This window comes from Podarcis tiliguerta (genome assembly GCF_965153285.1).
Source record: "Podarcis tiliguerta genome assembly, chromosome: 11".
NCBI lineage: Eukaryota > Metazoa > Chordata > Lepidosauria > Squamata > Lacertidae > Podarcis > Podarcis tiliguerta.
This window is the reverse complement of record NC_139544.1, coordinates 62883463-62910735: the sequence shown is the minus strand read 5'-3', so window position 1 is coordinate 62910735 and position 27273 is coordinate 62883463. Positions and strand designations below refer to the sequence as shown.

Here is a 27273-nt window from a genome sequence, read left to right as displayed (position 1 = left end):
GAGCAAGAAGCTGGAAGGCACGACCCATGGGAGCCTCATTGGAGCAGGGCAGGGAAAGCTCCCATGTCATTTATGGCTGGTTGGGAGCCTCGACAGAAGCCTCCTGGAAATCAAAAGGCACTAAAAGCAGCCGCTCCAGCCCACTGCCGGCCTTGGCAAATGTGCTCATCAGCAGGGAGCAAGGACCTCCTGCAAAACACCTGGGCCAAAGGCCGGGAAGCGCTTTTGTAAAACCCTCTGCAGCAGTAAGGAATGCCAAGACCAGCCACCTACCTTCCATGGCGTATTTCATATCCTGAGCAAAGAGGTTCCACATGACTTCGGCGCTGATCTTCCCAACAGCCAGCTCCTGAGGAAACCTAAAGGGAAGGGAAGATCCCTGACGGTGGATCGCTCTCAGAAGACACTGCCAAGAGGGATTCTGCAGGATCCTGCAACCTTTGGCCAACCTGAGGCCCGTCTCCCGAATTACCACAAATCCCTGGGTTGAGTGAGAGCCCCCTGGGCTACATCCTGCCCTTCTTGCTCCTTTGACAACCTTGCTGCGTTATTCACTTGCCCTACGCACGCAGCCCCTCCCCCAGCCCCGCTTAGACCTAACATCCACACAGAGCTCTTGCGGGGGGGGGGGGGAGAGAAAAAGGCACCTGGAAGGCCAGCCCAAAGAGGAGCTGCTCTCACCCCACTCGTCAGGAGAGTATCTGAGCTCTAACGCTGCAGGGGTTTGAGTGGGAACGAAAGACTGTCACCCCAAAGAGACAGACAGGTCAGAAAGGCAGATGAGACAAGAAAAGGCAGAAAGGCAAAGAAGACAGGCAGGCGAAGCGAATCCTGCCGGCTCACGGAGTCTGCTTCCGGCAGCAAAGCAAGAGGGGCTCTTACTGGTTGAGGACGGGGGCATAGGAGTTCTTGTCCTCTTCGACGATGGAGACAATGAGGGTGATGAGCTTGGGCCAGAAGTCCAGGTTCTTGATGCTGGGGCCTTGCTCCTCGGGCGGCATGTCCTGAGCTTTGTTCTAGAGGAAAAGCAAAGGGCAGCAGATGGACAACTGGGCCAGGGCCTGCGCCTTCTGCCAGAGCGCAAGAGGGAAGCCGGGCACCCATAGCAATAAAATTGTGGGTTCCTGGGCCCACAGGGCTCCCTGGAGTTGGTGCGCTGCTCTCCAAATTTCTCATTTTCAGAACTCTGCAACTGAGATCTGGGCTTCCTTCTCCCTCCCACCCTCTGGGTCGTGTTTCTGAAGCTTCATCCAGTCTGCTTTTTGTGCTGCATTTCTAGGCACAGGCCGGGGCTTTAAAGCTCTTTCTCCAAGTGTGTGCCCCCCCCCCCGGCACCTTCTAGGGGTAAACCCACGTTTCACCGCTAAATCAGAGTAACGACAACTGGTTTTTCTGTGGGTTGCCATTTGCTCCGATTCAGCGGTGAAATGCGGGTTTCCCTGGGGCGAGCGCTGGCAGGGGATGCTCTGGCGCTGAGCTTTAAAGCGTGGACTGAGCTGGAACATGTGCCTAAGGGCAGAGACCCCTTACTAAGCCACTCTGGGAGGGCGTTCCAGCTGAAGTGGAATACAAATGCTCTTGTCACCCTCGACTCACAGGGTCTGTCTGGTATTCGCGGCTGTACAAATCCTGGCAGTTGTTGAAGATGTACTCGTACGTCGAGTTGAGGCAGGCTTTGACACAATCCTTCACCACCTGACTGGCGCGAGGAGGGCTCTGCAATTCCTGGACCTGGAAAGGAAGGCAGGAGAGGGTGGGAGGCAGAGAGAAGCCGCAAGTGCCACAAGTCGCGCCGCCTCTGAGGCTGGCAGTCAGATCGCCAAGGCTTTGTTGCCTACAAAGGGTGTGAGAAACCTGGTGCTCTGGAAAATGCACGGGACCCCCGCGGCTTGAAAAACCAGAATTTTTAGAAGAGGGAAAACCTTAGATGCGGCTTCTCAGAACATTTGCAAACAGAGGAAAACACCATTGCAGAACGTTTATTCTGAATTTCTGCAGCAGTCAAAACAAACTCAGACACCTGGCCTGAAAAAGAACTTGACAGCGCAGGTATTGATGTTCCAGGAGCAGAATAAGCCTGTTTGTTCAGATAAAATAAACAGGTGTGCCTGCCGCTTCCTGCACCAGCACTCACATCGAAGCGGTAATAGCTTTACGGGTGTCAGAAATCATCACTTGGCTTCCCCGTTAGCTGGAAAAGCACAAAGGCAGATTTCATTACCAATCAGCAGCCTTCACTGTGAATAATGGGCTTCTTGTTCCTGTAAAATGAATTGTTTTGTTCCAGTACTTAACTTTGTTTCCAGGGATATTTACAAATAAGCAGCATTTAATTAATTGGTAAATGAATAAGGCTGTCAGATAAGCACACGGGAAAGTTCAGAGCCACATCAGTGAGCGAGATGCGATAACAACTCAGTTGGGACCTGCAGCAGAATCTCCACTTGCTGGAAGGATGGAGAAGAAGAAGAAGAAGAAGAGTTTGGATTTGATATCCCGCCTTTCACTCCCTTTTAAGGAGTCTCAAAGCGGCTAACATTCTCCTTTCCCTTCCTCCCCCACAACAAACACTCTGTGAGGTGAGCGGGGCTGAGAGACTTCAGAGAAGTGTGACTGGCCCAAGGTCACCCAGCAGCTGCATGTGGAGGAGCGGAGACGCGAACCCGGTTCCCCAGATTAGGAGACTACCACTCTTAACCACTACACCACGCTGGAGGAGAGACCTTGCATTCGGAGGCAAAGGCTGACCTCTCCTTGGACAAGGAGGCTGAAGGCTTCTCCACACTTCACATTTCTCCGCTCTTTCCAGGCACAGTCTGCATTTTAAAGCTCCATGTCCGAGCAGCACCCTTTTTTGCTCCGGAGCTTTGCCCATGAAAAACCTACTCTTTGAAGCTCAATTGGAGCAAATGGCAATCCGCAGAAAACCCAAACTGCTGTTTGCTCCAACTGAGCATTAAAGAGCGAGTTTTTGCAGGGAAAGCTTCAGGGGAAAAAACCTCATGCCTGGAGCTTTTAAGCACAGAGCTGTGCCTGGACAGAACAGGGCAAAAGTGTGGACAAGTCCAGACTGGATAGTCTGAGAGTGCTTTTCTTGAACTCCTCCCCAGAGAAAGAGAGGAGGAGGAGGAGGTCTCTGCCAGAGAGTGAGAGCTTGGCTTTGCCCAGGAACAGCCACCGGGAGGAAGACCCCTACCTTCATTCTGAAAAAGGTGATGCTGGTCAGCAGGTCCACAGTAGATTTCAAGTCCTGCAAGCGGTCTCGGCTGCTGGCTGGAAAGTTGTTCTGTTGGCAGAAAAACCAATCCCCTTCTAAAAAAGGCAAAAAGGTGAGCATGGCTCAAACACCCAGGGACAAACACCCAGCTCAGTGGCCCAAGCAGGCAGCGGCACGGGAGGCTCTTCCAAAGGTGGAGAACCTGAGACCCTCCAGGTGTTTTGGGGACTTCCCATCACTGCTGACTACTGGTTTTGGTGGCTGGTGCTGATGGGAGCTTCACATCGCTTAGAAGACCACATCCCTGCAGGAGTCTAACCTGACAGGAAAAACTGCTTATAGCAAAACGAGACTGGGATGAGGGGCGGCAGGGATGGGCACAAGGAAGGGAGACTTCCCCCTCAGTGCAGGATGTCCCTGGTCACAACAATGATACCAATTCACCCAACGGCCACCCGCTTGGTTCACTCTGTGTTAAGGCATCCTCAGAACGATAAACGTCACGGAAACAGATTGGATGCTTCCTTTTAAAAGTTGGCTGTGAGCAAGAGCCAAGGCAACAAGAAAGAAACCTCTCTGGATGCTTCTGGCCCTGCTGGCTTCTGAGCCGGAGCTGCCCTCCCTCCTTGTTGACGTTTCCAGGGCAGAAGACACCTTTAATTAATGTGGAAGGGCTTCGCTCCCCAAGACAGAACGTCAGCTGCACTTTGGGGACAATCAATTAGGAGCCCATTTATGCAACAGAGTCTTATCATTACAAATTAGATCTAATTACATTTCACTGCAGCTCACACTAGGCTACTATTTTTGGCAGCAGAATGAACCGGCATCTCATCCAAGGATTAGCTATTCCCCCCACACCATAACGAGCGGTATTATTCTACAATGTATAATTACACCATTCCCAAAGGCCATTTCCTCGCACTGTTTCTAGCCAATGGTGGTGCACATTCTTTTTTGTTTATTGCTATGCAGAACCCCAAACTGCAAAAATGAAACTGAAACTCTCAGCATCGTCACCACGTGCCGAACTGGCTGTATAGCAAGGCAGAGCAGCTCTCTCTGCTTGAGCGCAAGGAAGAGAAACTCCCTGCCATGCTCTGCATTGCTATAGCAATAATAATGGGAACAGAGGCTATCCAAAACACGATAAAGACCCAATTTAGGTATCACAGTCCTCCTAAGGTCACCTTGAAGGGGGTAAAGAGAAAATAATTGGCAAAGAGGCTTGCTTTAGTTGATGCCATTCAGCTGAGCCCAGTGAAACCATCCGTCAAGGGATCCTAACTAAGAGCCATCCAAACTGAATCCTGAGTGTGACAGGCTGGGCTTTCCTGGCAGGGGTGCAGTGATGCTGGATTTGTCTGGGCAGACACATTGACCACGGTTCATAGTGCAGAAGCTGCAGGCAAGAGCGCGGCCCCCCTCCCCACCCCAAGTCTTTTGGAGAGGGCACTATCATGCCGGCGAGAGATGCAAATCCTGTTCCCAATCTTTGCTAATTTAGATGGGAGCACGACAACTCTGCAAAAGGTCACTATTACACTCCATTTTTAAATTCTGAAGTGTCCTCCTCCCACAGGAGGATTTCTGAGTTGGAAAGTGGAAGGACAACTCCCCACCCACCCAGCCTTTCTCTGCTCAGACATTTCTTACCCTTGGTTTATTTCTAAAAAAGCAGAAAGGACTAGCAGGACTCCACTCAGTGGGAGCCAGGAAGCCCCCTGCCTCAGTCAAAAACCCTAGACGAGCCTCTCTCACCCTCCCAGGCCAACAAGGGGATAATCAGGCTGGCCTACTTTACAGCACAGCAGTGAGGATTACAGACATAATGAATGCGAGGCACTTGAAGGCTCGGGGGGGGGGGTCACGAGTGCCGAGAACTATTCGCAATCTCTCTGTGTGGCTCTTACCCGGTACATGGACAGGTCGATGCGGAGGGAATTGTGCAGCTGGTCCAGAAGTTTAACAAATCGCTCTTTCTGTGTGCGGGAGGAGAAGAGGATGTGTTAGAGGGGCGGCCAAAATCTGGTCCTTACCTATTTCCAGGCCTAAAGGGGAGCTCCCCTTCTGGGGTACATTTCTCTCCCCCCGCAAAAGGGCCACACATTCCTACAGTCTGTTGGGACACACAAACAGAGTGAAAAGGTTTGCATCCATGGAAGCAGTGGGTGCAGAATTGTTTTCTGTCCGAAGGCTGCAACCTCCCAGGGTTGCCCTGGCAGTGGCAAAAGTGAGCAGACCACATTCGGACACCAGGCTGCAAAAGACTAAGATGCTTTTTCTGCACACACTTTGCTCCACCTTCCATTCAGGCAAGCGAGAGGCACCGTCACACTTCAAGGGCATATTCCAGCCAGGCAAAGGCACCTGAGAAGGGCGTGAAGCAGGGCCCTTGAAGGGGCGTGGCCTAGGGGGAGAGGGGTGTGGCCTGCACAGAGTCCAGAGTGTGAAAGAGATGCCCAAAGGGCCACACTGGGCCCCCAGGCCTGAGGAGTAACATGGTGGCAGAGGAATCCACCCTGAGGAGTGCTGCTCTGTCAGGAAATAAATAGGATCCCTTGGGAATCACCCCTCTGTGGGAAAAAGGAATCCCGTGAAGATTTAGAGCAGCCCCACTTACTTTACAGTAAGGGGAAACATCCAATCAGTGTTATTTTGCAACTCTTGAGGCCTTGGAGATTTGAAAGGATTAAAAGGCATTTTCACTGCCCACTTTAAAGGGCTGGTACATCACTGCTTGGTTTTGTTCTCTGCTTTAAAACCACAGAGCGGCACCACAAACAATTTTGAGATTGTTACATTACCAGGCATGCAACATCAAAAATCCTCTTTGCAAAAGAACCGCATGCAAACACCAATTGGTTCAGTTCAGGCAGAGCAGGCCCCTGGCATTGTCATAAGAATTCTAAGGTCTCAAATATAGAATAAATATTCATAAATGCACACACATCTAACTATATAAGCCATGTGTCTGAACTAGTACAGGAGAGCAATCCTGAAGCCATTTTGACTCTTCCAATGACCTCAAATATTCCTCTGCAGTAAGGGAGGCAAATGGGGGAAGCCTTCCCATTGTCTTTTCGCCTACAAATCCTAAAGTATTAACCATCACAAAAGAATGGCGAGACTGCCCAGGTAATGCAACCAGCAGCCATTATCAGGTATCCTGGCAGACAGGATTTCTGCTGTAAACTGCCTCCTTCTGTGATGTATGTATGATGATTTGGGGCTGGTCTTTGGCTAAGGGGGTTGGGCAATGTCAAAAGTCTTTAAAGGTTCCTGCACACTTTTGTTCAGGGTCTCCTCCTCCTTGGAAGGAGGGGAGAGAACTCTGTTGCAACAGAAAAATAAAGATCTGCCTTGCTTCCCACTGGATCCTGCCTCCATCCATTCTTCTCTGACCAATCATGGACTCAGGTGACTCAGTCCCAAGGGGAGTTGGGCAACAAAAGCCAAACCCCAATTTTTACATCAGCATCACTCGGGCAAGTGTCTTTGTGAGCGCAAAGGAACTTGCCTTGGCAGGAAGAAGCGGCAGCCTTTCTTCCAACCCACAGAATGATGTTCCTTGTCCCCTTGAACCTGGACCCACAAGCAAGCAAGCTGGGGGGGGGGAGAGACAGCAGGGGCACTTACCCCAAAGTTTGAAGCAGAGAAGCGGTCGGAGGCAGACACGTTGGTGGAGGCTGTTGTGTGAGCATAGTAAGCATTGATGTTGGCCAGCAAGGTGCTCATCACTGCTGGCACCCCCGGGCACATGTACTTGGAGGAGAGACATGCAAAATGCCTGGGGGAACAGAAGCCATGGGGGCCATCAGGCAGAAGCTGCAGGGATGCTCAGAGCCATCTCAAGGAAGGACATGCGTAAGGTGCCTTTTATCTTCAAAAAAAGACTCCCCCTTCTCCTACCAAGCATCAACCCAACCTCTGTTGTGCCAGAAATCACAGGGTGACTGAGATGCTGGGGCGCGGGCAGCAGGAGCTCATCCACTCCAACACACACACCCCTCCCTGCAAAAACCAGGCCACAGGGCGCAAGTCAAGAGCAAAAATCTCCTCCTCCCCACCCCCCATGCTTCCTCCAGAGCAAATGGCTCCAAGTGACTCAAGAGAGTGGATGAGGCACCACACTGTGGGGGAAGTGGGGGTGGAGAGAGGACTCAGGATCTAGCAGAGAGGCTCAGGTGTGTGGGGGGAGGGGGAATCCCACTCATAGCCCAGAATAGGCACTGAAGATGAGCAAGAGCCATCCCATGATCCATCCCAAACAGAATGACACAGCAAAGAGCTTCACACCATAAAGAACCCTGGCTGCAAGTGGGCTGGTGCCAGGTGGTCCAGATGCTGCCAGGAAAGGTTCAAAGTCATCTCTGCCTGACCCCCAGCATCCACGAGGCCACAACAGGGAGCACGGCTAACCAGCCTGCTGGTTTTACAGACTGCCTTAAAAGATGCGCCAGAAGAAGGAAGCAGCTGGGAATAAACTTATCCAGTGCCCAGGAACCTAAGCCTCCCTGCCTCTGCCCAGCGCTCTGAGGCTCTGAGCGCAAGGACATCCCCAACGGCGGCAAGGCATCCTTCGCTGCCTCTCCTGGGAAGCAAATGCAGCAGCAGCAGGAGGAGGAGGAGGGCTCTCCGCACCTGAGACTCCCAGGACCTGGGATGCAGAGCAGAGCCTCCTGTTGCTTCGCCTCGAGCTCAGGAATCTGGAGCAAGAGCCTCTCTGCTCAGCTCCGCCCTTCCCCTCTAGCAACTTTCCAGCAAGACTTGCTCAGCCTCTCTCTTTCTCGCCAACTCTATTAATTAGAGAGTGCTTCTCTCCTGTCACGTCTCGTGACATAATCCCCTTTCAAGCACTGTTTTCCCTTATTTATAGCGGTTTTTCTTTGATTGTTTACTTTAATCATCCCACAAGCTCTAGTGCTGGGGGAATGAGTTTTAAGTTTTCCTGCGGGAGGGTTCCTTTTCTGCACTTTAATGAGAGCAATTAAATGAGAAAATGCAAATGAGGCCACTTCCTTCCTGAGGATGGCAGGATGAGCCCAGAGGAACCTACAAGCTCCCTGAGCCTCCCTGGGGACCTGGATCCAGTTTCCCCAAGGGGAGCACCAGACGTATTCTGCTGGAGCCCCAGCCCCCTCCAGCCCCACCCGGCCCTCTCTCTGGCATCCCAGAATAAGGGAGCAGCATTAAGATACAAGGCAGCAAAAGAAGATACCCTGCAGTTGGCAAAACTGGCATTTTAAATGGAAGCCAGGATCATATTCTGCAAAAGAGTTTGCAGAAGACAGGTTTTTAAAGGACGATGGTTCTCAAAAGTCCCGCCATCACAACTCGACTTTCTCGCATCAAAGCCAAGCCCGCCCCTTCCTAACCAGGAAACCTTTCCGCAATGGGCCTTTCAGTGGCACCCGGGATGAAAGGGCTGCTCGTCATCGGACAGGAACTCACGTCATGGCCTGGTAGATGGACTCGATCCCGTAGCGCATGGCAAACTCGTCCACAATCTCCTGGCCCGTCTCGTCAAAGTAAACCTTCCAGGCGTCGTCCCCTTTGGCATCGGGAATCTTCACCACCCCGTTTCCTTGCACATCTGTCAGGTGGTGGAAGAGGTTCTGGAGCAGAAAAGGAGGAGACCAGCACATCAACGCAGGGGCTGCTGCTGCTGCTGCCACAGACACGGACACAGCACTGCTTTGGGTGTGGGCCCAGCAGAAGGTCGGAGAGGTACACAGCACCCTCATAGTTAGGTTTCCCTTTATCACTGACATACACGGGGTACTCTTAAAGAACTCAGAAAGCAGCTGCCCAGTGGCCAAAGTCCACCTGCCTTCGTAGTTTGGGGAAACCTGTGGGGTTTTGTCCCCCACCCTCGCCTTCCCCCGGGCCTGAAGGCTGCTCTCTCCCCCTGCACTGCATCCTGACAACCTCTGCTGCCCCACCCAAATCTTTTCTGGTTAATCAGCCCCTTCTGCAGAAAGCTAAAGCTCAGGGTGAGGGCTATTGCCAAGAGTTCAAATCCTCCCTGGGTGACCTCAACACCCTTTCTACTTCACAGGGGTGTTGTGAAGATAAAATGGGCAGGGCATGTCACCCATGAGCTCTGTGCGAAGGTGGGATAGAAGTGACTATAGAGCTGCGGCCCTCGATGCCTGAGTGGTGGCATGCAGGGTCCGAAATGCTCCTCTTCTGTGTCTGAGCTACCAAGATCAGTGTGCTGCTTCTCTCCAACTATCCCTCTGCATGGAGCAGGCTCTTCTTCTGTTCTCCACAAGCGACCAGGAAACCGTGAAGGGGACAGAACCAGGTCACAGACTGGGCAGCTCTGCTGGGCAGGCAAAACCAGAGAAGGTTGTGAGGCCGGCCTGTAGCAAAGCGCTTCCTTAAACAGGCCAGGCAGCCCCAGAGGATGAGCCAGTTGGCGGCAAGGGGCCTGATGGCGACCCAGCTTGCCTGCTTCAACTCGGGTGGAGCTTGAATCACACTTCCCAGAGCAAAATGGGACTCCCTAAAGTGACCCCAATTAACCCCCCTTTTGGAGGGGCTATGAAACCATCAGGTGGCCGGGCAGCGAAAGAAGGCGAGGAAATGGCTTAAGCAGTTCACATACTGGTGTCCTGCTAGACATTCATTACTGGCCAGCTTTCTATTCTTCGCTGCTGTCATGCAAATGAAGTTCCTAATGACATCCCCGCTGGCTCAATTTCAGGCGCAAATCATCTTTGAGCTTCCCATCTTGTCAGCCTGCTCAGGGACAGCTCTTGTCCGCTCTGGAGCTCAGTAATGAACAGTCACAGCACTGCAAAAGGCCCTTCAGCCAACCCAGCCTGAAAAGGACAACGTTGGGAAGACGGAGTCCATCTTCCTTTCCATTTGGTTCCTTGTTGAAACTTTGAGGACATGACCGTCTAATCATTGCAGAATCAGGATTCTTCCAGGATTTTAATCGGAGCCCAGAGGCTGCAGTGCAGGAGATGCCAGCAGGCCATGAACTTGCTTATTCCAGAGCAGCAGCTAAAAGTCAGCTAATAAATAAGCAAAGGAAACGGACGTGCCTCTCTTTCCCTAGGCAGGGGGCCACCCTGCACAAACAGAAGCAGGCTGTGCCCACAAGAGCAGAGGACTGTTTTGGGCAGCAGACTGCAAATCTTTTCTGGAGAAGCTAACAAGACGCCTGAAGCCAAAACAGGACCTGGCAATCAGAGGCATCCCTGCCACCAACAGGGAAGGCAGAGCAAAGCCAAGGAGTCTCGTAGCCATCAACAGCCCTCTCCTCCTCCTCCATTAATCTGCTTCATCCTTCTCTAAAGCAGTCCAAGCTGGTGGCCGTCATGGCGTCTTGCAGGAGCGCAATCCATAGCTTAAGCATATGTGAAGGAGGACATGCTTCTGTCTGTCTAGAATCTCCCCCCATTCTGCCCCACTAGCCTGCCAGCTTCCCTGGAGTCCAAGAGATGCAGGCGAGAGAGAGGGGTTTCCAGAGTCAGAGGAACCACCTTTGGGGATGCTGAATTCGCTGTGCCACAACATTCTTTTTGTAAAAGACGCTGCCGCCTTGGGCCTCCACCATTCTGCAGAGCTTACCTCATGAAGGCAGGTGTACTGGACATGGTAAGGGGCCACCTTTTCTTCACCTTTAATCTCCACGTTGATCTGCAGGCGGATGGCACCGGACACAGCAGACTTGTCTGTTCTTTTTTCTAAAAGGAAAAACGAGCCCATTTTCAAGAGGGAAACCCTGAGCCTCCACAAAAGCACAGCAAGGTTGGCTGGAGGAAGAAAGGGGAGGGGCAGCCGGAGCTAACCCTGCGAGGGTTAACGTAAAACAAACAGCTAAATGTATTGTTAAGAGAAACTAGATAATAACTTAAAGATGGAGCAATGTGGAAAATGCAGTATGGAAATTTTAAACAAAAAGAAACCACAAAGGGGGGGGGGGAGTCAAATATATGTGTATCAGAAATGTATGTGATTTGTGACTTTGTAATTTGTATGTTTGTCAGTCTTTGAAAAACCAAAAATATGAAACCTTTTCTTTTAAAAAACAGAGTTAACCCTGCGCTCTGTACCCCAAGGCTAGGACTGCACCCCTTCTCCCATTTGTGGGCCTCTTAAAAGATCAGCGTTGGGGCTCTGCAGACAGAGAACCGTGCCAACAAGACAGCCCTGCTCCTGCCTACCTGGCTCACAAGCAAACTTTGCCGCCCATTCTCCATTCTCTGCAGCCCTGTGTCCCCTCGGTCACTGAAATGTCAGTGGCAGGATCCTGCCCTTGGCTATAAAAGCCTGGAGTTGGAGGCCTTGGGCTTCCAAGAAACTGAAACAGCCCTTTCCTCCCAGGGGATCCAATTCCAGAGGAAGGAGACAAGGGCAGAGGCGGAAGGAGGCTTCCATGTCTTCAGAGCCCTGGGACGACTCAGCCAAAAGTGAACTCCAGGACGCCTTGGGAGCACCTGCCTTGGAGCTGCCCACCAGGAAGACGGAGAACAGGACAACTTCACAGGCTGTGAGAGGAGGTAGAGTTCCCTCTGTGACACAGCCAAGTGCCCCTCTCTGAAATGTCCCCCACAAACCTTCCCTCCCCGTGAGAGCGCAGGCAAGAAAGCAGGAGGCGGCTCAGCAGAGCAGGGGGGCAGCGGAGGACTCTTGCAGGCAACCAAGCCCTCCCCCCAAACTCAGGCACCATCTGCCTGGAGCTCTCACCAAGCCAGACTCTTCCCCAAATATTGCTGCCTCGTGGGGGGTGTTAGAGGTGTCTGTGGACGGCTTTTCTTCTGCCCACAACACTCTTCTGGGGGAGTCTTCGTGGCAGCTGTTCTCTTGCTTCTGTGCGCAGCAAGAGGCAGTGGATTTGGGTTCTGAGCCCAGTCAGAGGTTGCAGACACTCCTGGCAGTGCAGCCGAGTCAGAGCTCAGAAGGCAAGCACTGCAGGGAAAGGCTCAGGGAAGCCACTTCTGTGGCCTCTCTGCCAGACTCTGAGAGGGCTTCCAGGTGAAAAGATTTTGCAGCTTTCCCTTTATTTTTGAAGGTAGTCTATCCACATGTCTACAAAGCTGTATTTCCAACTGAAGCTAAAGGAGCGTAGGCCCAGGACCATTTAACCTGCCTACAAAGCAGATATTCCACCCCTGAGCTACGCCCCTTTTCCCATTCAGCATCTGCCTAAATGCCAGCAAGCAAAGAGGTTCCTTACCCAGGTTGTACCAGACGTCCATCTCCCCGCTGAGGGTTCGCACCTCAATAATGGTCTGCCCCAGAAAGTCATCAGACTCCCGTTTCAGCCTCTGTTTGACCCGGGACTTGATGTCGTCGTCTTCGTCCCAGACCCGCACTTTGATCCGGTCGGAGGAGTTATGGCACTCACTGAAAGCAAGCCAGGAAGAGGAGATCATGGGCGTGAGGAGGCTCCACAAGGCTGCCTGGGAGGGCAGGGAGAACGGCCCCCTTCCTCCCTGTGCAGTGCGGGACAGCAGGGGACGGAGTCAAGAGCTCCAGCCTAAGTCTCAAGATGTTCAAGGGACACAGAGCAAGGAGGGAGCGCACTGTCGTGTAGCTCAGTCTCCTGCCTTAAAAAAGCATCCCCCTCACTCCCCCACTGCCCCAAATGCCCTCTGCTGTATTAGGCTCAGCTTTCCTAAAGAAATGCACCATTTGCTGAGGACAGGGAGAAGGATCGAGGGATTCCAGGCCGAAGGAAAAAGATGCAGTGCCACCGCTTTGCATCCTTCCTCACAACCAGCTGAAATCTTGCACATATAAGCTGAGGCCGCCAGACCATGCTTCACCCACCCAGAAGGGCCTGGAGAGCTCTGCCAGCTATGAGGTTGGGAGACCTGAGACTTCTCAGAGGGAGACAACTGGCAGAGGGAGCTGGGCTCTGCCTGGCAATCCTCTCTTTCCCAGGCAGCCCAATATGATGTTTCCTCAAGATGTGAAGACAGGCTGCCGTTTGCTTTTCACATCAGTTTAGAGCCATTGATTCTCCAGTCGATACAAAAACAACCCTGCGTGTGATCTTGGCACGGAGCTTGGACAATCCCCAGCAGAAGCTGAGCTCATTCCCAGGGGGTAAAGCTGTAACCCTCTTACTTGGTCCTGGATCCTCACAGGAAAGCTCTTTTGGAACCTGTCCGCACGGCTGCTTATTGCGACACGGGTAAAAATCATGTGACATGAACATCTGCCACTCCTGCGGCTGTTTCCTGGGGTGGTACACTGAGCAGAAAGGAACCAAGCCAGCATCTCACAGCTTGCTCTTGAATCCTTATGGAAAACCTGCTTTCCAGAGGCAGGCAGCCTTTTCAGAAGTCATTCTGGAAGCAATCTCTGGTATGCAAATGCGATATTGAAGCCAACCTGAAGGTACAACCTGCATGCGTTTGGACTAAAGTCATTTTTGGGTCCACCTCTCTCCCTGCAGCCCCAAAACAGGTTTGTGTGTGTGTGTCTAGCAAGATGGGTTGGCTCCTGTGGCAAATGTCTCAGCTCACAAAGGGCAAGCGGCAGAAAGGATGGAATGAAAGGCAGAGGCCCAGGTGGACCCATGAGGGGAACAATTACTCATCCTAACCAGCCCTGGCAACTACCCAGCCTGGGGAGGAAAACGCACGACCTGCCTCATCGCAGAGCCTGCGCTCAAAGCTTGGGATTTAGCCTTTTTAAGAATGCACCATCTGTTGCCAAGCAACCCGAAGAAAATGAAGAAGAAAGTGAAAAAATGGGTCATGGGCGAATTGCGAAGCTTCTGTCAATCAGGACAGTGGCATTTCCCTTGCTCTCCCCCAAGCCTTTGTGGGGCTTCCAGTTGCCTCTGACCTGTAACTCAGGAGCCATTAATTGACACCTTTTAAACTCCTGGCAATTTGTACGGCTGAGAGTGAATTAAACGGGAGACGGTCCCAGGGAGGCTGCCGTCCATCCAAAACCTTTCTGCCTTCGGCTCCCACTGGGAAGCAGAGCTCCACTCGGACTCACGGAAGGCCCCTCTCCTCTAGCTACCTGGGGGTGGCGCTGCTCTGCCCTCTCTGCCAAGAGGATGGGCCAGGGGGTGCCACCTCTCTTTTCGGGCTTAGAATCATAGAATTGCAGTCGGAAGGGACCCCAAGAGTCATCTAGCCCAACCCCTGCAATGCAAGAATCTCAACTACTCTGGAAATGCTGCATCAAGCAGGCTTCTCGAGAGTCAAACATACCAGTAGTTGGTGTGTGTGTGTGTGTGTGTGTGGAGAGAGCCTGAGACGCATATAATAACTGCGTTTCACAGAAACTCCAGTTTCTCCTTTTAGAAATCCCCATCCAACTTGGACTCCCTTCTCTTTGAGTATTTCTGAACATGGGAATCTCACCCAGCAGCTCCTTAAGCTTTTTGAAATTGGCCTTTTTAGAGTCCAGAGTGCAAGCTGGACCTCACCTTCTTGGCAGAGTTTGCATTCCAACAGATATCAGGGAAGTTGAAGTCTCCCATGACTTCTATATCTCTCTTTTTTGAATGGTTGGTAATCTGCATCACCCAAGCCTTCAGTCTGGCATGGAGGTCTACAGCAGACACCCCCCAGTAAGGTGCTTCTGTCTCCTACAGTTTTTACCCCTATACTCTCAATCTGTTTTCTATGCTCCAGTCATGTATTTCTTCACAAGTCTACACATCCTTCACATAAAACACAACTCCTCCTCTCTCAGAACCACACTCTGTGCATTTTTAACAGGATGACACTGCAAGTGGTCAAATGTGGGTGATCTCTCTCTGCCCAAGTCATGCCAATGTTCCAGAAGCTGCCAGGCATGGTCTTCTTCCAGCCACGTGGCAATGTCGCTGGGTGCTTTGTGGGGAGGGGGAGGGGAGTTAGCGGGGTTCTTTTGTGATATATTTATTCCCTCGCTACCAAAGCCAGTCCAGCTGCTACAAGAGATGAGATGCCTCCCTGCAGCTGATGATCAATATCAGGTGTAGATGAGGCAGCCGCATGCAACAGTTTTGATTACCATTAAATCCTCTCGAAGTAGCCAGCTGGGTGGTTAACTACAGTGTCGCTGCTTAAAAGCTTCCGCCTGGCTCTGTAATCTTTCTTGCAGGGGCCCAGCCTATTATCACGCTCAGCATCTCACCGAAATCCTGTGTTTATGCGTGATTATTCCCCTGATGAGCTGTGCTTTCTGATTCCCCTTTGAGACAATTACATCTGGAGACGTCAGAGGATTCGACGTCCCATGTCTCGGCTTGCAGGCAGCTCTTCTGCTTTCCCAGGTGCCGGCATTGAACGGGCAGCGAACGTCCGGAGGAAACTGGCTTCCCAGCCCAGGGGGAAGAGAAGCTCCACTCCCGGTGCTGAACCCGCCCTGGGGCAATGGGAAGGGTCACTGGGTGGCAGCTGATCCCCGGGATGTTCATGCACCCCTTTCAGCCCAACACAAACCTCAGCACAGCTGCAGAGGATTCCATTTCTCCTCCAGGCATGCTCTTAAACCTGGAGGTGTCTCCACAAACTATTGACTGGTCGCAGAATACTGTGTAAGGAACCCACCAGGCCTGATTCTCCAGAGAAAGACCAGGAAGCTTAATCTTTGTAACATGCGCAATTTTCTTGAAAACACAAACTGCATCTTATACTCAGAATGGAGTGAGATCCACCAGCTCACAGAAGACCCACTTCATCCATTTTCATTCAAAATCTGCTCTCAAGGAAGAAGAGCCTTGGCAGCTCAGATAGCCAACGAAAGTGCCAAACGAAAAGGTCCCTTGGCTGACACTTTGGGGTCTTCCGGGGGTAAAGGGGCTCCTTTGCCCAGGGAGGGAGGAGGCCAAGAGGAGGAAGGGAAAAGCTGGCCAACTGCTGTCGAGGAGGAGACACTTTTAAAGAAGCTGGGCGCCCAGCAAACAAAGCTGTTCTGCAGCAGCCAACTCTGCTTTAGGTTTAGCGTTAATTAAATGTGAAACGACAGCAGCAGCAACTTGAGGGCATATCTTGTTAACTTGGCAACCACTTTGCAGACTAACAAAGTGCTTAGCTGCAGCTTTCCGTGCTCTCCGAGTCACCGTGCTGCCCGCCAGGTTTCACGCCACTTGGGCACAGATACAGGGCTGGCACTGTTAACCGAGAAGCACCCTGCAGGCACCCTGCTGCCCTTCCCAAAGCAAGATGAAGGGAGCATAATCCCTCTCACCACGGTTGGCCCAAGACATTTGGGCACCTGAGGCGAACCACAAAATGGCGTCTCCTTCCCTGCTTGGGAATAAGGTTGCCTCACCTTGCCTCATGGGTGGGCCGGCCCTGCCTCTAACAAACATAGAACCAGAGGCCCATGCAAGTTTCCTTTTTTCCTTTTTCCTTTTCCTGAGAGCAGCTTACAAATAACCACTTAAATATCCTTGATTTCAATAAAAGGAGCAAAAGTAGAAACAATATTCAAAAGTACTAAAAATAAACAGTACAAATAAATAAAAAACCTGGCAGTAATGACGGATCCCAAGTTCAGCAGTGACAGCCCCCTCTAGCTTCTGGAAGGGCTTGATCCTATCTCCACTGAAAGGAAGGTTCTTACAGGGAAAGAGCCCCCAGGCTATAAATAGCTTTCTTGGTTAGAATCAGCACTTTCCAATGGAAATCAGAAGCCAGTGAAGTTCCCCCAAATGAGTGCCAGCTAATATCTTGGCTGCTGTGCTCTGGAATATGTTTTGCATAGGCAGCCCCATATATACCGCATAGCAGTCCTCCAACTGGGTGTTACTACAGCATGGATATCTGAGACAAGATCATCCCTTCCCAGAAGGGGAATCAGGACTCGTTGAAAGGCATCACTTCTCCTTAGGCATCTCTCAGCAAAGCTGGCTCAAAAGGCAGCCCTGAGCTGCCAAGAGGGAAAGTGCAGCCCAGACGTCTACCTTTCACGGTCCAATACATCACCCAGCAGCAGCAGCTCCACCTTCCCTGGACTGAGCTCCAGCTCATCAGCCCATCATGGAGCCCAGACGTCCACAGCCTCTTCTGGATCAGATGAAAAGGCAGATACCCAAATCCCTGGCAAACCTCCCCCATCAGTTTCAAGAAGACATTGAAGAGCTCTGGGGACAAGACAGAGCCCTGCAAAGCTATATTGTACCATCGCCGCAGACTGAGCACCACCTTCTCAATCCAACCATCAGAAAAGAGCAGCTCCGCCGTAGCACCCAATCGCCAACTCCCATCTCCGGCAGGTAATTCAGATGATCACCGCAGCTGTACCTCCTGCCTCTACCAAGCAATTTCACTACACAACCAGACAATAAGCCAGACAACTGGGCCCCTTTCAATTGCCTTTCTCCAGAAATGCCTGTGGGTGACTGGCTACCCTCTTCTTGCGAACCTGGATGCTGCTATCTTGAATTAGGGCTAAATAGATTAAATGTGTATTATTATTATTATTATTATTATTATTATTATTACCATCATCATCATTATCATCACCATCATCATCATCAACAACAACTTTTGGCCTTTTTATTATTATTGAGATATTTGGCAGGTATTTGTGCCCCCCCCCAAGGTGTTTTGTAAACAAAAAGAACAATACAGGAATCTATGAAAGAGGAGTAGAAAAAACGACACACAAATACTTACAAGTGGAACTTTTCATCCCAGATGGGATTCAGGTTCCCAAATATTGTTTTTGTTCTCTTCTTTGTCTTGCCGACCTGGACTGTCACGTATGGGTCACTGGACCCTGTTTTGTCCTTGGCTTGCAGGCCTTGCGCACAGACCACTACGGGGGGAAAGGTGAAGGTTCAGAAAAACACATCATCGTAACAAGACGGCACAGCTAAAGAAATACACGAGGCAGTTCCAGGAGCAGCTAAGGCACCTTCACCCCCCCCCAACGGCTCAGGCCGCCTTGCTGACCTGTGATGGTGATTTTGGCTGACCACTTGGAGGTACCGTCCAGAACGCTCTGCTTGACCGTCTTCATCTGCTGAGAGTGGGTCATTTTGCTCTCACTGAAGACATCTCTGATCAGGTCAAAGATCTCTGGTTTGTTCCTCTCTCGGATCTTCATGCGATCCTTCATGGCCATGATGATGTTCTGGGTGCGATCCTCGGCCCCATGCTTCGAGCACTTCTCTGCCGCTCCTGCAACAATGCGGAAAGGATTAGCAAGGGAAGGCTGGCAAAGAGCTGACCCCGTCGATCTGGCTGGAAAGAGGGCTGGGGAGCAAAACTGCTCTTGGAATCATGCTAGCTTTCCAGGAAGTAGGACCCAACTCAATTCCCCTAAGCCAGGGCTGAGTGATATGCAAGACTGAGATTCCTGATGCCACCCAAGGCTCAATTGCGATAGCTATGTAGCAGTCGGAAACAGAGCACTTGTTGCTAATGGGAGAGCCACATGGGCACACACAGACAGACAGAAACAGCATTTATAAGTAGAGGCTGAGTAGGGGGAAAGGAGATCCTGCTAGCCTGTAACTTAAAGGTCTTTTCCTGGCCAGATGACAGAACAGCATCCCAGCCTCAGGAGCCAACCCCCCCCCCCCCCGTGGCTTCTGGCTCCCCCAGCATCTTGCACAGGGTGGTCACAAGGAGAGGGAAGCCTCCAGCGGAACGTGCTTGCTGCACAGGAACTGGGGATCCCCCCGGGAGTTTCCCCCCAAGTGCCATTTGCCTTAGTGGAGAAATGTGCACCTTCCTCCTGCGGATAGCAGGGGGGACATCTGTTAGGTAGGAGGGTAATGCCTGAAAATGATTTGTTCTTGGAACCCTAAAATAGGCTTTGCGATTTAAAATAAAAACCAGCGTTCCTTCTGCTGCCCAAACATTTCTTGACAGAGAGCCTGTGACAAAACTGGCGCTCAGAAAGGTTGCACTTCAATCACCGCCTGAACACTCAGCACCAAGGTTTGTAAAAGGAAGAGAACGAGAATTCCCAGCAGCATGAAGCTGCCCCTTTTGCTCAAACAACCAGAGCGGAGTCGGAAGTGAACCAGCTCACGCTCCGCACTCCCAAAGCGGCTGGTTGGCATCCAGGGTTTGAGTCAAGGATGCTGCAGCCTCACAGCTAAAAGCACTGCAAGATGCACCAGGGAGGGGGGCACCCTCCTCTCCCCCCTTACCTTCACTAGCGGAAATAGTCTCTCCCCTCTGCTCTGCCAGGGGGGGGGGGCGGGTTTGAGGAAGGTTTGTGATGGGGCTCCAGACCTTAACTGAACGTAGGCAAGCTACATGCTACAATCAAATTCAATTCAAAATGGCGCAGAACCGGCACCAAGATAAAGTGTTTGCACGAACCACGACATAAGAAATAAGGAAAAGGGGGCATCCAAATGGCAGAGTCTGTTTTCAATCCTTTGTTCTCCTGCAGGAGTGTCCCGAAGTGTATGTCCAAACAATGCTCCCAGGTCATGGCATTCATGGCATACAAGCAACTGTTCTGAGCCCCTGTGAACCGTTGCTCCTGCCCTGAGAGGAGGCCGCAGTGCCAGCAGCTGAGGCTGGACCAGGTATCTGGCTCCCAGATGGATGCCCAAGCACCTACAGAACCAGAGTCTGGGCCATCCTGGGCGACTTCTCCCGGGGGGCTCAAGGAACCCAGTGCCTCCCCTGCTGCCTAGACAGTCTGACAGTACCAGCCACGGAGTGCAGGAGAAGCGCTTGGGTTCAGACCACAGAAGGTCTACTACTCCAAAAGGGGTCAGAACCTCGGAGGGGCAGATTTGTGGGCTTGAAAGGGCCACAGTTCCACCTCCAACCCTCTTTGGAGCAAGTTGCTCACTGGAAGCACTCCTTGGTGCTGCGGAAGCCCACCTGCCTTGCTCCGCTGGCTCCTCCTTGGTTGGGACCACAACAACGCCCACTCACAGCCACAGATAGAAAAGGGAACCTGCAGAGGAACAGACTTGACTTCTGGTTGGAGTGAAGTTGCTCCCTTCTCTAAATGTTGACATTTGCAGCTGCAGACTCTTGCCATCTAAATTACTGCGCAAACTTTGCTGCAAGATTTTTCATGCAGCAGGGAGGAAGACACAGCAACAGACATGACAAGGATTCGGCCTAGTTTGTCCAGTGCAGGACGCTCCCTCTAAGTGCTTTGCCGAGGTCCAGGACTATGGTCTCTCATCTCTGCCCTGTTCCACACACCCCACGGATTTCCTTTCTGCATTCAGAAAGCAGGCCTCTTGACAAACCATGGTTGTGTTTCAGATGAATAATATCAAACAGCAATGACCCGTCTTGTTCAACTCTAGGAAAAGACAGGCTGAGCAGGCAGCCTCAGCAAGTTGCCAGCGGTGGGTCAACTCTCAGAAAAGCAAACCAAAATTAGGCCTCATAGCTTCCCTGCAGGATTTGCCATCTGGGCATCAATGCATCTGCCGCACCTTTTGCATTCAAAATGTGAGATTTCTATTTCTGTGAAGCTGCAAACCAGGTGGACTTCTTTTTCTTTTTTACCTCCCTCACAGAGCTGCTAAAAAGCCATCTGTCCTTCACAAGACAAAGGAGGCAATTTGCACACACAAAAACAAGAGGCAACTCCTCCTGGGACGCCATGGTTGGAATTATATTCAAAGTGATCCACCGAGACCAAAATGCTACTTGGCTAAACCATTCAGGTGCCCAGAGCAGCGGCAGGAAAGAAAGGAAACACAAAGCCAGCCTGAGTATTGATCTCCTTCCCGCTGCATCAAGGAAGAGGGCTGGGGCCAGACCAGAACAAAGCTACTGCCCAAAGTGCCAGCTTTTCTGAGCTTTAACTCTTCCCAAAGACAGGAGGCCAAAGCAGTCAGAAGCTAACAAGGAAACAGCTTGTTTTCCCCATGGAGGGGGAAAGAGACTCTCCTCCAAGACGGGAAAGACAAAAACACAGCTTTCTATTTGTGATACAGACAGAAACCCACAAGAGTGTTGTTGTTTAGTCCTTTAGTCGTGTCCGACTCTTCGTGACCCCATGGACCAGAGCACGTCAGGAGTAAACTTATTTTATTTTGGCTTTTCCTTCAACAAAAAGGAAAAAAGGGGGGCCCTCCCAGGACAGCTGACATCAGTGAACAACAGTGGACTATGTCAGATCCAGAGGGGAGGTTGCCAAGCAGTCAGATGCTCTCAGTCTAGAGAGGACACAGCTGTCTGCAAGGTCACTTGGGTCTCCTGTGCCAAGGCTGGGTTGAAGAACATCTCCACCTCCTGCAGGGCAGAGCTGGCTCACCTGCTGCCCCACGGCAGGTGCTGCTGGACTCCAACTCTCCTGAGCCCCCAGCCCCCATGGAATGAGGGGAGCTGTAGCCCAGCAACACTTGGGGGGCCACCCATTACCCGGCCCCATCCAGAGCAGACGAAGCACCATCACCAGGGAGAACCGCTGTTCAGAATCTCAAGAGCCTTCTCTCCATTTCCTCGCCCCCATTTTCTAAGCCTTTCCATTCATTTGCCTCATTCCTCAAAAACAAGCCACTGAGAAATGAAACAAACGTGGCTGCCCTACAGGCCCCCCCCCAGCAGTTCTCGCCCCACAGGAAAGGGAGGGGCTACTCACTCTGCAGGCAGTCAGCATTCAGCAGATCTTGGCACTTCTCGTGGCATTTGACCCCACACTCTGTGCAGCGCATCCCTTGCCGTGCGATGCCCCACAGCAGCCCCTCGCACTCGTAGCAGTAGGTGGGGGTGGTGGCTGTCCAGACCTCAAAGTTGTGGGGGGTTGTGCAGGAGATGGGGTAGATTAAGGCTTGCAAGGTCTTCTTATATACATGTGATTTCTGAAACAGGAAGGCAGCGGAGTCACGGCCTGCGCAAGGGAAAGGCTTCAGCATGCGCGGCTGGCATTGCTTCGTTTAGGGATCAGGCCCCGTTTTCTTGAAGGGACAGAATACAGGACCCGGCCACACCTGCCAGCTTTATGGGATGCCTGCCGGGGTCAGCCCTGAAGCAGAGCCGCCCTTCCAGGCAGCGCGCAGAGAGCAGCACTTACAGTGAGCAGCTCCTTGCCAAACTCAGCAAGGACGTGTTCAGGGCCAGTGTTTCCAAACCAAAAGAGGCCGGGGTGGGGTGGGGGGAATACTTCATCGCAGGAGAAGAGCTCCTCGAGTGTGCTAGCTGCCCCTGGTAACCAAAGCCAGAGTGGTGGGGCCTGATCCACGTAGGCTGAGCAAGCAGAGCCCTCCTCTCCTGTGAGCTTCCTTTCAACAAGGCCCGGCACCCGACCAGGCCAGCAATGCCTGCATTGTGGCGTGGTGGCAGCAGCGTGTGGGGAGCCCTCCGTGGCCCCCGCCCCATCGCCCCTAAGAGTCAGGCCCTGGGCAGCGCTTTCAAAGGACAGGCAAGGAGCAGGAGACTTGATGAAAACAGCAGCGCAAGAGCCGCTCTGTTTCGTCTCCTCAGGTGCTGCTGCTTTTCCTTTCAGCAGTCCCACGTAGGTAATTAACCGCCCCCCCCCCGGCACACACCCCATTGTTCTTGTAATGGCTGTTCTGTGGGAGCAAGTTCAGCTCTCTTGGCTGCCTTTGAAAGTCTCCCCCTTTCATGCTATTTTGATCTCGCCTGTGCCGACGAGGGCGGACTTTCCACGCCAGCTTCGCTCTGAGCCGGCTTTTGTGCTCCACGCAGAGCGTGAGGGGCACTCGGACCACGGGCCGGGGCCTGCCAGAAAGCGGAGGCGAGCTCTCTGGCTCCCTTACCAGCTCCTCGTCCTTGAGAGAAGTTCGGGTGGCCATGGCTGAGGTAATTCCGGCCTTCCGGGACTGGACCAGCGACTGGGAAAGAAAAGCAGCCTCAGTTACTCTGCATCCTTGTGCCTCTTTCAAGAGCATCGTTCACAGCTCATGGTGGTCTCTGCACATGTTGCTGACCCCCAAGTCGGATGCCCTGAGCAACCTGAAGGGAGGGCAGGAAGCCAAACTAATAGGAGTGCAACAGGTGAGAAGAGGCTTACGTGCTCCAGCAGCCTTGCCTGCTCTGCCATTCCCACCCTAAAGCCAGCTCCTCTGCCCTTGAGAGGAAGAAGGGCCCAGAAGGAGGTCACCCACTTGGCCCCCCAATTAGCCGCTCATCAAAGGGTCGCTAGTCGGCCCTTCCTTGTGTCACAGGCAGGGCACACAAGGAAGGTCCGGGGGGGGGGGATCACATAAAGGGATCCAACAGACCTACTGAATCCAGGCTCTTGCTTGGGAAAAAAGGCAAGATGTACCCAAAGGATCCCCAACAGATTTTTGCCCAACGTTTTGAGGGCAGCCTTCAAGGAAGCTGGCCTCTTCCATTGCAGAGACAGTTCGGACCTTCCCCCCAGGCTGCGGGTGGGGAAACCAGAAATTCTCCTCCATGCAAGAGAGACCACTGGGACCAGAAGGGGCAGGCGCCACGCATGGAGGGTTGGGAGAGGGAGAAGTGGGCATGCATGTCTGGATCCGTCCGCATGCCATGTTCGGCAGCCACTGACTGAAATGAGCTTGCCCACTGGCTGCTCCCACTGTCAAGTGCACAGGGGGGCCAGGAGGCGGATCAGGGCCACCCTCAGGCAAGGTGATGATGCTCACTCTGGAAGGTGGCCCAGGCCCCCTGAACTAGGGCCGTTTCACAGCAAGACTGTGTGGGATCCTTAAGGCACTGATGGGCAAGTAAGGGGTGTGTGGCAGGGTACCCCCACTGAGCAAGCTGCAGAAATAAACAAAAAAGGGGGAAGGAACAGCCACCAGAAAGGGAAATGCAACTAAATAGGTGGTTGTAGGAAGGAGTGTATGGCTGGATCTCCACTTACCATGGCCTGTAGGAAGAGAATGTCAGCATACAAGAGAAGCATAACAGGTTAATTCCATTAGTTCCCCCATCACTAAAGCTACAAGCACATTGCCCAGGCTTCCTCTTTGCAAGGCTACAGATGCAATTCTCCAGTTAGCTATTATTCTACACTGTGTGGATTAAGCAAGACTGATCTTGCTGCCAGTGCAGAAACTAAGTTCACTGCTTTCCTTTGCTTTTGCAGAAATGTTTAGGAAGTACTACTCTCATCTTAGTGTCTAAAGGAATTGGTGACATTGGCCTTGGTCAATGCCACTGATAAGGAAATGGAAGCACTCTTGTGCTCATCTAGTGTGTTCATGAAATCTGTTGTTAAGCCTCAGTAATGTTAACCGAAACCTTTCTTGCTTTTAATTGTGCAGCTCTGAAAAACTATGGAAGCCTTATCACCAACCAGTGGCATAGCGTGAGTTGCCAGAACCCAGGGCAAGGCAAGTATCCTTGGCACCGCCCACTGATAGGCTGGAACAAATGGGCAATAGGTCGGTGACCTACCCGAGTGGCAGCAGCAGTGCCCTGTGAGCATCAAGCATGGCGGAGAACAGAAGAAGAAGAAGAAGAGTTTGGATTTGATATCCCGCCTTTCACTCCCTTTAAGGAGTCTCAAAGCGGCTAACATTCTCCTTTCCCTTCCTCCCCCACAACAAACACTCTGTGAGGTGAGTGGGGCTGAGAGACTTCAAAGAAGTGTGACTGGCCCAAGGTCACCCAGCAGCTGCATGTGGAGGAGCGGAGACGCGAACCCGGTTCCCCAGATTACGAGACTACCGCTCTTAACCACTACACCACACTGGCTCTCAACAGGACAGGGGATTGGTCAGGAGCGGGTATCTTTCTAAAGCCCTTCAGGGGGCACCCTAGCAACCAGCTGTCACCCAAATCCTCTCCTCAGTCCACCCTGTGAACTTTGGGGAATTTTCCGTGTGAGGGGGAGGGACTACAATTGATTGATTATTGCTACTTTCTCTTTTCTTCCTTTCAAAATTTTGCACCTTTAAGAATTTTGCACCCAGGCCAGCTGCCCCTGTGACCCTGCCCACCACACTATGCCACTGTAGCCAACCAAATGGCATGATTCCTCTATATAAAGGAATCTCCACATCTCGTTTGCCTTCCACCAGGCCTTTGGTCAGGTCCCAGCCTGACTCCCTCCTCTGGCAACCTGCACAGAATTTTGCTCAACGGTTGCCATTAATTTGACTTTAATTAATTTTTATAATGGAATGTTTTTAGAATGTTTGACTATTTGATTGTTTGATTATTTAATTGTTGTTAGCCGCCCTGAGCCCGGCTTCGGCTGGGGAGGGCGGGATATAAATAAAATTTGTTATTATTATTATTATATTCCCCTTTTCACCAGTTCCCATTACATGAGGCAAAGACCCAAAGGAGCCTTTGTTCAGAACAAGGCTTTTCCCGATGCCTAGTTTTAAACCTGCTGCATGTAGCCAATTCTCTTTCTAAATTTGTACCCCCCTCTTAGAGCACCACCCTTGCCATCACCCACTGACCAGGACTCCCGCTTTGCTGTTTTCTGGTGTGTTTTGAACAAAGATTTGCATCGCCTTGATTTACTGACTCTGATAATCTCTCCACCGCCGTTCTGTGCCAAATGCAAGGCATGAAAGCAGGCCCTTCAGTCATTAGTGAGGCCTCTCTTCAAGAAATCAGTGTCAGATTGGGCGGAAGAGACAGAGCCCTCATCTGGGCAAGAGACCATGTCATTTCCAAGTTGCATGTGGCACACAAGACCCTGGGAGGGCTAAATAAATGGTGAACGGCGGAAGCAGCATATAAAGCGAAACAAGCAAGACTTGAAAAGGGGACAGTCTGCAAAATATATCCACCCAGCAGAGAGAGGCAAACATGACACTAACACATTTGTTTCAGAGTCTACAAAACAGAGGAAATGCTTGGGAAAAGATCTGCCTCTTCCCTGCCTTCCTCGCTTTTACTTTAGCTGGACTGAGGGCAGGAGGCTGCCATGCAGAGGCCTCCGGAGAAAACTTGCTCCATCAAGAAGCTGCAGCTTTTCAAATGAGAGTTTGCCAGGAATCCACATTATCCAGGTCTAACTGATCATAAGAGTCTTGTTCCTCTAACATTTCTGCACTTGAAGGAAAAGCAGTAAATACCACTTCCATTATATTCATGCAGGGGAGATGGGGGGGGGCAAGTCTCACCAGGTCACTGACAAGTGGGGTGGGCTTCTTCTTGCGCAGGTCAGGCATGCTGTCGATGCCATAGAGACCCCCGGCTGGCCTAGAAAGCAAAGGGGGAAATGCATGAGGGCAAGCAGAGATGGCAAGCCACAAGTCATCATCTGTCTGCCAGATGCTCTTGAGGGACCCACGTGAGGCAGACTTAAGAATCACGCGGGCAATACAGGATCTCGCCTCAGCCTGGAGAAACCAACACCTAAAAACACATCAGTTCAACAAGGCAAGAAATGCTCCACACTACAAGGAATAACCTTGACGTGACTGAATGCCGAGCGGCTTTTGTGCGGCTTTAAGTCTGTGAATTATTCCCGTCAGTTCAGGTTACACAGCACAGGCGCCCCTGACAGTTCTGAAATCAAGGGCGCCTTGCTCAAATCCATCCCATGTACAAATTAAATCAGGTTTTCTTCTCTTCTTTCCTCCAAAGAGGCATGGCAAGCAGCAATGGGGAAGGTGTCAGAATTCATCAGGCCGTCATGGCAGCACACTCTTTGAACTCCAAAGAGCCACAACAGGAAAGCCCTTCAGACTCCTGTAATCTACATTTTAAAAGAGAAAAGCATCTGCTCCTCAGGAGAGCCAGCGAGGAGGAGGAAGCCCTTCCCATTCCAGACCCCTCTCTCGTATGGGGGAGAAGGTTATCTGTGGATTTGGGATGAGAGCCTTAGACAGGTATGGGCTTTGAAATGATCTGTTTCTAACCTGTGGCCCTCCAAATGCTGTTGGGCTACAGTTTCCATCATCTCTGCCCATTAGGACAGGAGCAGGAGATCAGAAGAGTCTGGCTGCCCTACCAGGCCCAATGCCTGCCTCCTTTGCCTCATTGGCAAGCTGATTTGGACCTCATCAGGGAATAGGCAGAGCTCGCATTTTGTGGCCCAATCGGTATATAGAAGCACATATGTGACTTTAATGGCATTTGCCTAGTTTGGACATATCCTTTTCGAACTCCCCACAGCCCCGTTTCATTCTTTCCTCCCTGAGCCATACATGGCATCACCACCCCATGCAGATCACTTAGGAGCACGTTAAAAAGGCCCAATTCCTTCACACGCCACCCTTCGGCAGTGAGGCAGGC

General features: G+C 51.8%; 1 protein-coding gene across 9 annotated transcripts in view; it reads right to left on the bottom strand.

Annotated features, from left to right (window-relative positions):
* Positions 1-27273, bottom strand: part of UNC13B (unc-13 homolog B) — a 154343-nt gene that overhangs the window by 32895 nt on the left and 94175 nt on the right. For all 9 annotated transcript variants that reach the window (XM_083402609.1, XM_083402606.1, XM_083402607.1 and 6 more), the window contains 14 exons: positions 26157-26235; positions 22857-22931; positions 21719-21938; positions 18094-18321; positions 17815-17956; positions 12414-12583; positions 10805-10920; positions 8672-8835; positions 6857-7007; positions 5131-5199; positions 3197-3286; positions 1597-1731; positions 883-1016; positions 274-359 (listed from right to left, as the gene is read on the bottom strand). In XM_083402609.1, the coding sequence (XP_083258735.1) occupies positions 274-359; positions 883-1016; positions 1597-1731; positions 3197-3286; positions 5131-5199; positions 6857-7007; positions 8672-8835; positions 10805-10920; positions 12414-12583; positions 17815-17956; positions 18094-18321; positions 21719-21938; positions 22857-22931; positions 26157-26235 (1859 nt within the window). The remainder of the gene's footprint in view (positions 1-273; positions 360-882; positions 1017-1596; positions 1732-3196; positions 3287-5130; positions 5200-6856; positions 7008-8671; positions 8836-10804; positions 10921-12413; positions 12584-17814; positions 17957-18093; positions 18322-21718; positions 21939-22856; positions 22932-26156; positions 26236-27273) is intronic.